Source organism: Chelonoidis abingdonii, chromosome 17, assembly GCF_003597395.2.
Source record: "Chelonoidis abingdonii isolate Lonesome George chromosome 17, CheloAbing_2.0, whole genome shotgun sequence".
Classification (NCBI taxonomy): Eukaryota; Metazoa; Chordata; order Testudines; family Testudinidae; genus Chelonoidis; species Chelonoidis abingdonii.
The window spans coordinates 13,023,827-13,036,723 of NC_133785.1; the positions used below are offsets into that span (position 1 = coordinate 13,023,827).

At 39.4% G+C, this 12,897-nt stretch overlaps 1 protein-coding gene across 4 annotated transcripts in view; it reads left to right on the plus strand.

Annotated features, from left to right (window-relative positions):
- The window catches only part of CACNA1D (calcium voltage-gated channel subunit alpha1 D), a 356,488-nt gene that overhangs the window by 279,593 nt on the left and 63,998 nt on the right, over positions 1 to 12,897 (plus strand). For 3 of the 4 annotated variants that reach the window (XM_075073231.1, XM_075073232.1, XM_075073234.1), the window contains exons 31-35: positions 4,919 to 4,957; positions 5,374 to 5,502; positions 6,828 to 6,893; positions 7,920 to 8,011; positions 11,973 to 12,132. In XM_075073231.1, the coding sequence (XP_074929332.1) occupies positions 4,919 to 4,957; positions 5,374 to 5,502; positions 6,828 to 6,893; positions 7,920 to 8,011; positions 11,973 to 12,132 (486 nt within the window). The remainder of the gene's footprint in view (positions 1 to 4,918; positions 4,958 to 5,373; positions 5,503 to 6,827; positions 6,894 to 7,919; positions 8,012 to 11,972; positions 12,133 to 12,897) is intronic. The other variant, XM_075073233.1, reaches the window with a different exon arrangement.

Consider the following 12,897-nt stretch of genomic DNA (forward strand, 5'->3'; position numbering starts at 1 on the left):
TTAGTTATCTTCTGAGTTATTTTCATGGAGGTGTTAAGTTATGATAATTGAGTTACTTTATCAGGATGACTCATAATATAAGGTAACTCTGACCATGTGAACATAAGGGTCCACAGGGATGGATCCCTTTTCAAGATTAGTGCCTTAGTTAGTCTTACTAAATAAGGGACAGTCATTTAGTAATCTAGTCAATTCACACTTATTTCAATGGGTATGATATAAATGCAACATTTAAAATATAATATTATAGTACTAAATGCATGTGTTTTAGAGGGAAAATAATTATTTCCCATGCCCATATTAGATTTCACTACATAAATATATCCTTCCCAATATTTACTGAATAATATTTATGTAAGCACTTGATTGGCTTTTGAATTAGGATCACCATAGGCATCGTTAACGTTATGAAAAAAATCAACAGCCACATTTGAATCATTGCCTTTATGCTCTTAAAAAACATTATTGTGCCCTTCATGTTTTTAAAGATATTTTGACAACTTAGATGCTTTTTTTACCTATGTTATTGTCACCATATATTTGTATCTCAGATGTTTCCTGCTGCATCATATCAATAAATTAATACGTCACACCCTGGCATAATGTAGTGCCCTTTGATACACTTCTATAACAGGAAGCATTTGATCTAAACTGTCTATTCATGTCCACTGTCTCACATCATATATGTACATACATATATTTTAAATTTTTATTACAGAATTGCAGTTTGCTTCAAATGCATAATGTAATCAGTTTTGTATTGTTTGCAGTTTGATGTAGTGTGGCTTAAAAGATTTGCATTTTCGAAGTCAGAAGGTTTATTTGCCACTTTACTTTCACTGCAAGATGAGAGATGTCAGAAGAGTTATTATTAAGATAATAACTGAAGTAATTGAGAGATATATTTACTTCTTTGTATGCAACAAGAAAAACATGGTGTTAGATTGTTAGCAGGTTGTGAATATTTGGATCAGGAAGTCTAAGGGAAAGGTTTGTTCTCAGTTGATTTTTTTTTGGAAGGTAAAGAAAGCTGCTGATTTGGCCTGTGATTCACCAGAACATAAGAATGGCCAGGCAATTAAAACGATTAAACACATGCTATTAAAACACATGCTATTAAAACACTTTTCATAAGCATGGACTTTATCACATGCTTAAAATTGAGTATGTTTAAAAGTTTTGTTGAATTAGGCTCTTGATGTAGTTGGAGCATGGCTGAGAGAAAAGATAGAAATATTAGGCCAAACTCTTACCTTATGCATACCTGGCCACCCTATTAAGTGCAGCAAGGCAATCAAGGAAGACAGAAGGCAGAATTTGGGTCAGTGATTGTGAATGTGCCTATTCCATAGCCTTATGCCCAAGACAAATATTGATACATTGAGTGACAAACCAAATCTCAAATTATGTCACTTATTCTGATTCAAATGGTGATTTCAAATACAAACCCACCACCAGACTGGGCAGACATATGCGAGTCAATGCTCTGTGTGGTTGGATGCCTATAATACACCCTTTTCGTCAGAGAAGTTGATGCAAGAGGTTTCAACAGGCTGCCTACAGGAAGTAGTTCTTCAAACTCATGCTTTTGTCAACATGCAAGGTCAAAAAGAGGAGGGTTTTTGGTGCCCTAGGTGCAGTGCCGGCTCTAGCCATTTCGCCACCCCAAGCACGGCAGCACGCTGCGGGGGGCGCTCTGCCACTCACCGGTCCCGCAGCTCTGGTGGATCTGCTGCAGGCATTTCTGCGGAGGGTTCGCTGGTCCCGCGGCTTTGGTGGACCTGCCGCAGGCATGCCTGCGGATGCTCCACCAGAGCCACGGGACTAGCGGACCCTCTGCAGGCACGCCTGCGGGAGGTCCACCAGAGCAGCCTGCCGCCCTCCCAAATCCTGGTGCCCTAGGCGACCGCCTAGGTCGCCTAAATGGAAGCGCTGGCCCTGCTCTCTGCCCAACCCCAAAATCTTAATTATAACTGCATATTTGTACCACAAACACATAACATGCCACTTGTTTATTCTGTTCACATACGTAAACACTGAGTATTACCTAATGTTGCAGAGATTGTAATTAAGATTTTATATTAGGGTGATTATCAGTAGGAGGTGGAAGGAAGTTCCTTTGTGAAGATGCACTGTGTCATTATCAGTAGAAACATGATGTGTGGACATTTAGGATACAGTTAAGAGATGTCCTACATCTTGACATTCCTTACCCTTAACCACATTAATCCCTTTTAAATAAAGTTTTTGCTTCTCAATGTGTATGTGTGTATTCTATAAATTATCACATAGTTACATTAATTATAATCATTCATTTTAGTAGACACCTAGATACTACCGTGACAGATGTGTTATAAATGCAAGAGAGAGAGAGAGAGCGATTAGATTAAAAGGGTCTGATTTTAAAGCTTTGGTATTGAAAGTGCCTCTCTCGTAAGGGACAAAAGTTGAATGTTTTTGGCCTCTAGAGAAAAAAATAACACTTCATTGGAAATGTTTTCATTTTTGTTTCTAATGCCTAGCCCCATACTGGTTATTATTATACTGTACATCATTTTAAGGAGGATGTTTTCTTTTCTCATTCCTGGCCTGCTCTCACCAGTATCTATAATTCATAATTACTTGTCTATGACATCATAACCCTCTCCAGCAGTTGCAGATTAGCTGTCACAAATAAAGGATTAAGACCATTTAGACTAAGGAAGCTGGGGGAAGAGATGAATTATGAGAGGAGAATATGCATGTACACAAATGTCCTTTAGATAGAAAAACAGAGGGATTTTACACTCATCTTCTCTTGAGCCCCTGCAGTGGTACTATTCACATACAAATTTGGTAATCTAGTCTGTTTTATGTTCAGGAATAGGAATTAAGTATTTATTAAATCATAACACATGGAAAAGATGGAGCTCAAGCCTGCTATCCAGGCTTGAGTATCTTAACTCCCAGTCTTTAGATGTGTAAAGAGATCTTGTCACAGTTGATAACACAAAATATTACCAACTTTCTCTGATGTTGTTTTGAGCTTGCCTCCCACCAGCAGAAGTTTGTCCAGTAAAAGATACCCACTTTGTGTCTCTAATATTCTGGGACCAACACAGCTACAAAAACACTGTATTCAGGGAAGATTTTGTAATTTTGGACCAGATCTTCAACTGATTCTATGGCCCTTTATTTTTAAGAGGATTTGAAAAAGAATTGTTAGTTCTTTAGAAAATAACAACTGCACCAATATTTTGACAAGCTGTGTCTCTATATGTACGAGTGCTGATCTGTGGTTGATTTAAGTAGGTCACTATGTAAATGATTTATCCTGAGGGTTCTTTTTATATATATATTCAGCGAGTTTCCTATGCAGCAATGATCTGATATCACTTCTTTCTTTTAGCCTCTCTGTATGTTTTGTACAAACGCTTACAGAGCACAGGCACTGTATCTGATTTACAAGATGCTGTTCATGGTGTTATCTGCTCATATTTCTGAGGACAGGACCTAGCCCTCAGTTAGCATTAGTGCAGTGCTTAGAAATTGGGTAGTTCTTCTTTTAAATAGATTTTAATGCCTTTAGTATCCCTTATTGTTTTCTGTATTTCAGAAACTACTAGAACCTAGCCACACCAGCAATGTATATAGTTAGGTAGGATTTGCAGGTTGTATATAATTAGAAAACATGTTTATTTTGATTCCACGGTCCCCTTGTGATCCCTTCATAGTACCTATGTTGTCTAAAAAACAAAAGACACAACAATTAGACTCTTAATACTACTAGTAATGATCTGGCTGTAATGGGCTCATATATTTTGGTTTTTGTTTTGCATAGCTGCAGTGGAGTTGCACTGGCTAAGTTCTGGAGCATGTTCAGTGTGTTCAGAATCAGCATGGAAGCCCAGAGCCTACATAAGTATTATTCTGCCAGGGATCTGTAGGTTCTGAGAGTGAAACCCTATGTTCGTTCCTAGGGAGTGCCAACTCTGCCTACTCTGTCCTCATCATTACCTGATTCTGATGGAACCATCTGGGAAAACTCTTCAAGGAGAACCTTGGAGTGGGTTTTCTACCTCCCTTTCCTCCTCCCATGAGTAGAGGAAGCCTAGAATTTGGTCCACAATTGTCAGATATGTATAAAATTCCATGTACATTATTAGATCTATGATGGTTAGTTTTTAGACCTTGAAATTCTAACATACCTATATAACAATCAAACTCAAAACATGCCTGGATAGGAATAAAAGAGAATTTTTTTTTTATCATTGGCAATGACAAAGCTTACAGCAAAGGCTGTCTTCCTAACAGTGTCAACTGCACTAAAAATATTTGCGTCTCTCTAGCAAAGTAGTATCTGTTTCTGTTAAGCGCTGCAGAGAAGAATGTTGAGCAAAGAATAGTTCAGTTAAATAATTCAGTAAGTCACTTCACTTTAAGAAGCTCGTGATGTGATATCAATACCCAGTGATTAGAACATGATTGGACAACCAGTGAAGAGCTAAAAAAAAAGAGCTCAGCAGCACAGGGCTTTGAGATGCTGCTTTAACACAAAAGTCTTTGTCTCCAGTTTCACTTATTGTTTATATCTACAATTTAAACATCCTGCTCCCATTGAAGACAGTGGCAAAACTCACACTGGCTTGCATGGAAGCAGGGGTAGGTCCTATTTTAGTATTTAGTTTACAGTGACTCCTTTTAGTTTTTTGATAGTAAGCTTTAGTATTTGGTTTTACTCAACCAGTGATGTCATAGGAAATGTGAAGGAGTATTTTCTAATAAGGGTAACCATGTTTATCCAAGAAACACACAAACAAAAATTGTTAATTTACATTTAGAAATTCAAAATGTCCTTCCTCCTATTTATGGTGAAGTTGAATTAATTTTTTTTATCTTTTGTTTGATTTTAATATATAATGTTCTTAATTTTTTAAAGCCAAAGCCAACTGAAACTGTCACAACTGATGAGTCTGGGGTAAGATTAGTAAACTGACCCCAGTGGTTGTACCTCTACTTGAGTTTATTCTTTTGACCATGTCTGTTTTTTCCACCAGTTTTTCTGTATTTTTCATAATTGTCCTACTAGCAAGATGTATGCAGTGGTTTGCATTCGTTGTCAATGTACTATTGAATTCTACTACAAATGAACCCAACATGATCCTATTAACAAACTAGGAAACTTGGAAATGCATGTGATGTGTGAAGCATTTCTACAGATCCTGTGTTTTTAGCATGTAATTTTTCCTTTCATATCATGCTTATAAAGATGAAAAGACCCTAAAGTACATTTTCAAATCTTACCTCTTTCACCATTGTGTTTGTTGTTGTTTTTCTGAAAGTGTTGAATGTTCTGCTTTTTATTTGGTTTCACTTCTCCGTGATACCCTTCAGAACTCTGAAGACAGCGCTAGAATCTCCATCACTTTTTTCCGTCTCTTCCGAGTGATGCGATTGGTGAAGCTTCTCAGCAGGGGTGAAGGAATCAGAACATTGTTGTGGACATTTATTAAGTCATTTCAGGTGAGCATGGTAATGTTAAATCTGCCTTTTAATTGTACATAAATCTAATTTAATTTTTATGGCTCAGGATGTAAGTAGCAAAATATTACTCTTGTAATTATATGTTACCTCTTATTACATGGAATTTAAAATATATGGGATGAAATCCTGGCCCCACTGAAGTCAATAAAAGCTTTGCTATTGACTTCAATGCAGCCAGGATTTTACCCTTCATCTTGAAATCTTAGGTTTTACAATGAGATCTATAAACATCAGAGTACTTATTCTACACGTGACTTTGTAATTCTAAAGATGGCTTTTCATACAATTGCACAAGAAGTTATATATGACATATTTATGTAGGCCATGTTCACCTGCAGCAAACATAACTAAAGATAGATGATTACCAGTACTTGTTGGGATCAAAAATTCTCAGAAGGATATGGATATGTCTTCAAATGCTTTAATTTTATGATTATGAAAATGAGGTCTTTATCTCTGTAACAAATAGAAGTCTAAAGTCCTGAAACTGCAAACACTTATGCACGTGAAATTGATCGAACTACTGACATGTATAATATTAAATGTTTACATTTTTGGAGAATCGGGGGCTAACTGTAATTAAAATAAAATAGAAGAACTGATGTTTTGAAATAAATAAATATCTTTCTGGCAGAAATCATCTGAAATATTTATTATTTGGTTGTAATGTGCTAATTCTGAAGAGTGGAAGTGCCATCCATGCCACTGAAGTGCATATATTACATGTCAGTTCAGATACTGTCCCCTCCTCTGGCTACACTACATTGCTTAAACAGAGCACAGTGGCCTAATCTGTTTCTAAGGAGGTAGCTGAGAGTTCCCCTGGAATAAACTGCCTCTTCCACCCCAACATAGGGGTGTATCATGGGGGAGGACATGTCATGGTTGGGAGGGCTTAAAGCACAACTCTACTCTTCCAATTCTCAACTGGCATATGGTCCTGTAAGAGCCACTGTAGTTGTCATTAGTTAGAGCAGTCTCCTCTAACTGACACTGAGACCAAGGCCTCAGCAGGTCTGCCCTGAGAATCAGGGAGTGGTTACAAGTCCCTGACTGCTCCACCCCTTTTTTCTGTGTTGAACAGATTTGCCAGCAGGAGAGATTCTGGGCTATAAACTCTAATAATGTGCCCATTATATGTGGAAGAATATTAAGTGATTTAAGCTCTTATCTGACATTTTAATAATGTGTACAAAAACTAAAATCTTGGATAAATCTGTATAGAAGGGCTACATTATTTTTTCAAAAAGCTCCACAAATTGAAATGATTAAAAAATAATAGAAGGCTTTTCCCATTGTTTTAGGCTCTGCCATATGTTGCTCTTCTGATAGCTATGCTGTTTTTCATCTATGCTGTTATCGGAATGCAGGTAATTATGAGTAATTTTCCCCTGAAAATGAGCACATTGCCATATTCCCACTGATGGACTGTTCTTTCTCATGACACTGGGGTTCTGCCCATGCTAATAAAGACATTAGGCTACATCTGTGTGCTAGAATGAGCCCCATATGAATTCCTGTGTCCCCAAAGGGTATAAGAGTTTGGCACAGCCCAGGAAAGAGGGAAGTCTCCACTACAGTTAAACTGGGGGTGAGGAACATCCTATATGGAGTGGCTTCCCTTTCTGATTCTCCCCTTTTCTCCATTCATTCACCAGAATGGGACAGATACCCTTACGATTTTTAATTTGACATTATGCATGTACAGCACAGTAATATAAATCTTCCTAAAACAGGTAGGATAATGGTCTCTAATATTCTATAATATCACATACATATATAATACAATGTCATATAATATCTGTAATACTCTACTGGGAAAGGAAGGCTAGTCATGTGGTCAAGGCGCTGGACTTGAACTCAAGAGTTCTCGATTCAATTCCGTGTGCTGCCACTGACTGACTATATGACTTTGGGAAAATTGCTTCAACTTTCTATGCCTCAGTTCCCTGCTCTGTGTCTGTCTTGTCTATTTAGATTGCATAGTCTTCAGTATAGGGATTATGTCTTACTATGAGTATATGCAACACTGAGCACAAATGGGGTCTTAATCTCCGTTGTGACCATAAGGTGCTAGTGTAATATAAATAATAAAGATAACATAATCTGACCCAGAACATAGGAGGATGCATAACATGTGTAATAATAGATTCAGTGATGTTGCACTGAACATTTTAAGACCTATTCTGTAAATATACAATATTTACTGCATGTTGTCAGATTTGCATTATTACCAGGGAAGAAGTGAAGAAATCAGAGGAAGCAATGATCATACTTGTAAAACTGTTTTTCATACATAGAGATGTTAATTTAAACTGCTGGATTATGGCCACTGTTAGACAAAATTATGTAGAATGGAATCAAAAATAATATTTGATCCCAACTTGTGCTTGCAGGTATTTGGTAAAGTTGCCATGAGGGACAATAATCAAATTAACAGAAACAACAATTTTCAGACTTTTCCCCAAGCAGTCCTACTTCTATTCAGGTAAGTATATTGTAATCTTTGCTTTTATTAGGGCCTACAGGTTCTTAAACTAACATTTGGAAGATGCTTCTAGCTTGTATAATGTCAGCTTGCTTAAAATCTGTTTGAAAGTTAGAAGTAATTTAGTGTGACGGTATGTAATCCTTTTTGCCATACTTTCTACTATTCACTGACACAGAATAGTCTAAAGAGTGTATGATATGTACAGAAGAATAACCTAAAGTCACTCAATCTATTAAGAGAGCTACCATAAATAATATCTAATGGGAAGTGTATTGTAATTTTCTTGATACATGAAGGGCCGCAATAAACCTGGCCCTAGTCTGAATGTGCAAAGGATAGAGAGGGTGAAAGGAGACTTGGCCTGCATTGGGCCCCTCATACACAGGGGCCAAGCACAGTGGCGACATGATGACTTCACTTGCTGAGATCCACTGTTGTGACTTGCCTCTGCTAAGGGTCAGGGGACTGCATGCTGAATCCTCTTTTATGGTGTCAATGAAGCTGTGTTTGACAGGAACGCCAGGGAGATCGAGTATCCCTAAAACAGAATACCTTCTCTGGTGATGCGGGTCTGCACTACTACCAATGTAGGACTGTAGCTTTGGGCCACAATTTCACCCTAATGAGTTTGATCATATAAAAAAGTCAACAAAATATTTTTCAATATGTTGGATGTACTCATGTACTGATATTTCTATGGTGTTACCTAATTATCTTTGAACAATGAAGGTCCTTTGTTCAAGAGATAAGAAACATCAAAATTATTAGATAAGAATGTCACCAGATACAATATCTAACGTGACATTTCCTGATCAAACGCTGTTTGCTAAAATGCTTCAGACAATAAGAAGAGTCTTTCTGTTTTAATTCAAATCGCTTAAAAAACTGAGGACAAAGTCAAGACCTCAAGTGAGGTGAAGGGTTTATTTGTGCTAACCTTCAATTTGCACTGGAAAACACCAGTCACAAGTCATGCCAATTAACTCAGTGAAGCTCAGAATCACACTTCTTGGATGCCAGGAGGGAAATGAAAAACACTACAAAGCAGTTTGGCAGTTCTGTCTTGTGGGAAAATATTCCTCTCAGAACCCACAAGGGTGATTGGCCACCCCCCAGACAAACCATCTAAAGCAGAGGTTTTCAAACGCTGGGACATCCCCCCTCAGGGGGCACTGAGGAACGTTTAAGGAGGTGAGAGGTGACGACAGGTGGCTCGGGTTTCAGCTCTGCATGGCAGGGCTCAGGGAGGGAGCACCACATCCACCCTCTGATTCACCTCAATGGGGCACCTGATTTACACTGCCAGCAGCCTCCCTGCCCAGCACTGGCTCTGCCCTCAGAGATTGTCACATGTGCCCTCCCCCACGCTGAAAACCCAAGGTGGGACAGGTATTGTGCCTATTTTTGTGTGGATTGTGGGGGTGCTCTACTTAAAAAGTTTGAAAACTGCTGATCTAAAGGGAAGGAAAGGAGAGCTGGAAACGGGTGTCATACTGGCTAGCACACTAAAAGGGAGCAGGGTGGCCTCTTACAGCCATGCAACCCCCCAGGTACTGATTGGGATTCCAGTGATATAACTGAATGGAGAATATGACCCATCAAGAAAACAACATCTTTTAAAGCAAATTACCAACAGATGGGCATTTTGGTGGGCCTGCCATAAATAAACCATGTTTTCAGGCATAAATCAAAATATGCACTTACAAACAAATTACTTGGCATGCAGGTACTTTAGGCACAGTCAGTTACCTTTAACCAGTTAGCACACACAAATATGTGTTAGCCTCCCTGTGACAAGTCCTCTGCCCACCCCTCTTCCTGGGGCCCACTGATTGCCCTAGTAAAGCTCAGAGAGGCTTCTAGTTATGCAGCACTCCTGGCTTTATTTACACAACATTCTCCTACCACCAGTGTTATGCTATGGAGAGAGCTTGCAGGCCTGATAATCTCCTCTCCTAAACAGAGTCTGCCCTCAGCCTGGAGACTGACCTTCCCCTTGCCATTCCCCCTTCTTCTGGCTGCCAGCCAGCCTTTATAACCCTTGAACCCTCAGGCCCACAGGGTTCAACTAATTCTAAAGGCCAGGCACCAGGCTTCTGCCCAGCCCCAATCCATTTGTCCTGATTAGGGCTGGCTGAGCGGGGGCTAATTAGGTGCCTTTTGCACCAGCACCCTGCTGCACTCCCCCTTTGGAAAATATTAATTGTCTATAATAAGAGTATATATAATAAACACTATATATGGTGTCCTGCTAGAAAGAGCCAGCCTCTTGCAGCCTTATCCTCTGTCTCCTTATTCAAGGTGCTTCTCTTCTGCCAGTCCTGAACACTAAAGTACAACAAACTCCTTCACCACAGCAGTATGTCTGGGTAGAAGCAAGCGATACATTAGAAACAAAAATAACCAAACGAGGGGTCAACTCCTACAAACTCAGTTTGGCATAGTGCTTCCAACTATAAGTATGTCCCACGTGACTTCAGTGAGACTACTCAAGGTAAAAGCAGCAAAGAGTCCTGTGGCACCTTATAGCCTAAGGCTATAGACTTATATAAGTCTTATAGATCCAGACTAACATGGCTACCCCTCTGATAGTCAAGGTAGTAAGCACTGTGTGAGGAGTATAGACTTCATGGGTAACTGGTCTGCCTTTAGGTTGACCAGTTCCAATCCACCATGCCAGTCCCTCAAAGTTTCTGGAACCCATGTTGCTTATAGAGAGAAATGATCAATTTTCCCTCAAAAAACAAGTGTTCCACTTTAGGGACCAGTTATAGGAATGACTGTAGGGGCAGTTCTATGGACCACTGGTAGGTAGGTCACATAATTGCCTCTTATTTACCCTAGGCAGCCCTTGCATTCATAAACCTGACTTCTGGGGAGGAGCATCCAAACGACACAAGCTTCCAAATTTGTATACAGTATTTCATTAACTAAACTAAATAACTAAGCAAAAGCATAAAATACATACAGACAAAAAAGAAAGCGGGTTAGTATCAAATTAATCTAATTATCAGATTGATTCAATTATAGCAAATAAACCAGTAATTCCTCAGAAGCACTACATAATGATTTGTAATGGCAGCAACAGTCAGCCTCAAAAGTAAGAAGATATTATAGAACTCAGGCTCAACCTCATGAGCTAGACCAAAGAGGATCAGACCCCTGCTGGGTTGAGCTAATGGGAAGACCACAGCTTTGATATTGATTAAGGCACCTGGTGATAGCCAATCTCTTCTATCTCCTCCATCTCCAATACAGGGACACCATGAAACATTCCAGTACAACTCAAGATGACACAGCTTATTGCATTTAATATTCAAATGACAAATTTAGGTGAAAATAACATCATTTTTCAGAATTTAACATGCAACTCCTAACCCACGACATATATTTCTGTATGTGTTTTTTAGGGTATTTTCAACATTTTTAGCTGCAGTTGTGATTCCCAGCTCAAGGAGACATACTTGTGCTAGCTGTCATCAATCTAGCATGCTAAAAATAGACTGTAGCTGTGGCAGCATGAACAGTAGGGTGGGTTAGTTGCCCAGACGATGTGGCTAGACTCTCAGATGGGTACATACTCGAAGCAGCTAGCCTGTTCCATCGCCCACACTGCTGCAGCTACATTCTGCTTTTTGCTTGCTAACTATTTGAGAGCTAGTGCAACCACATCTCCTCAAGCTGGAGATCACATCCCCAGGTGGAATGTAGACATACTTTTAGACAGCAAGGTTGTTTTTGGATATTGAAACACTCTCCCACAGGCACCATTCTTAAATAGATTCTGTGAATTCTAGCTGCACACAGACACACACGCACACACACACTCCACACTATACACTACACTACAAGTCCTCTTCTGGAGTTAAAAATAAGTACTAGAATGTTAATGGAGAGCTCATTATGAAACAATAATTTTTGATGGATCTTGTCTTGTCTTGTTTGTGCCCTAACAAAGGTGTGCGACTGGAGAAGCATGGCAGGAAATCATGCTGGCTTGTTTGCCTGGAAAACAATGTGATCCAGACTCTGATCATAGTCCAGAGGAAGAATTCACATGTGGAAGCAACTTTTCAATTATTTATTTCATCAGTTTTTACATGCTTTGTGCATTTTTGGTGAGTTCAGTTAGTGTTTACAAGCACAAGTGAGTTTTAGCATTTTGATTGGACAATTGACTTCAATCTTGCCATATGTGCAGGAGCAGCAGTTTGCAGGATTGGGCCCCAAGATATATGAAATATGTTATGATAATTTATCATTATTATTGGTTAGTACCATCATACTGTCTAGGAGTTCTGCTCACTGACCAGGACCTCGTTGTCCAAGGTGCAGTACAAACACAGAACAAAAAATCCCTGGCTCCAAGAGTTTATAGTCTAAGTATCAGACGAGAGACAACAGATACGGAAAGACTGACAGGGGAGTACGAGGAGACACTGAGGGTATCTCTGCAGTGCAGCTAGGAATGAGCCTTCCAGCCCAGGTAGACAGACTTGTGCTAGTGGTGCTTGAGCTAATCCACTAAAAATAGCAGTATGGGCATTGCAGCCTGGGCTGGAGCTCAGCTCTCTAGCCTACCCTAGACTCCTAGGCTTGAGGGCCCAAGTTCCAGCCTGATGAGCTGCAACATATCTAAGGCTATTTTTAATGTGCTAGCTACAGTCCCACTAGTGTGAGTCTGTCTGCCTGGGCTGGAATCCCAGCTGCAGTCCAGACATAAACTGAGACAATATGGGTCAGCATAATAGGCTGTGATATCAGCTCACAAGCAGTCTAACCGTTGTCAAGGTTTTTGTAAGCCTTATGGCAAAGCAGAGTTTTAAGGAGGGTTTTAAAGGAGATCAATGAGATGTTTGTAAGAATCTTTTCCCTGGCAGGAT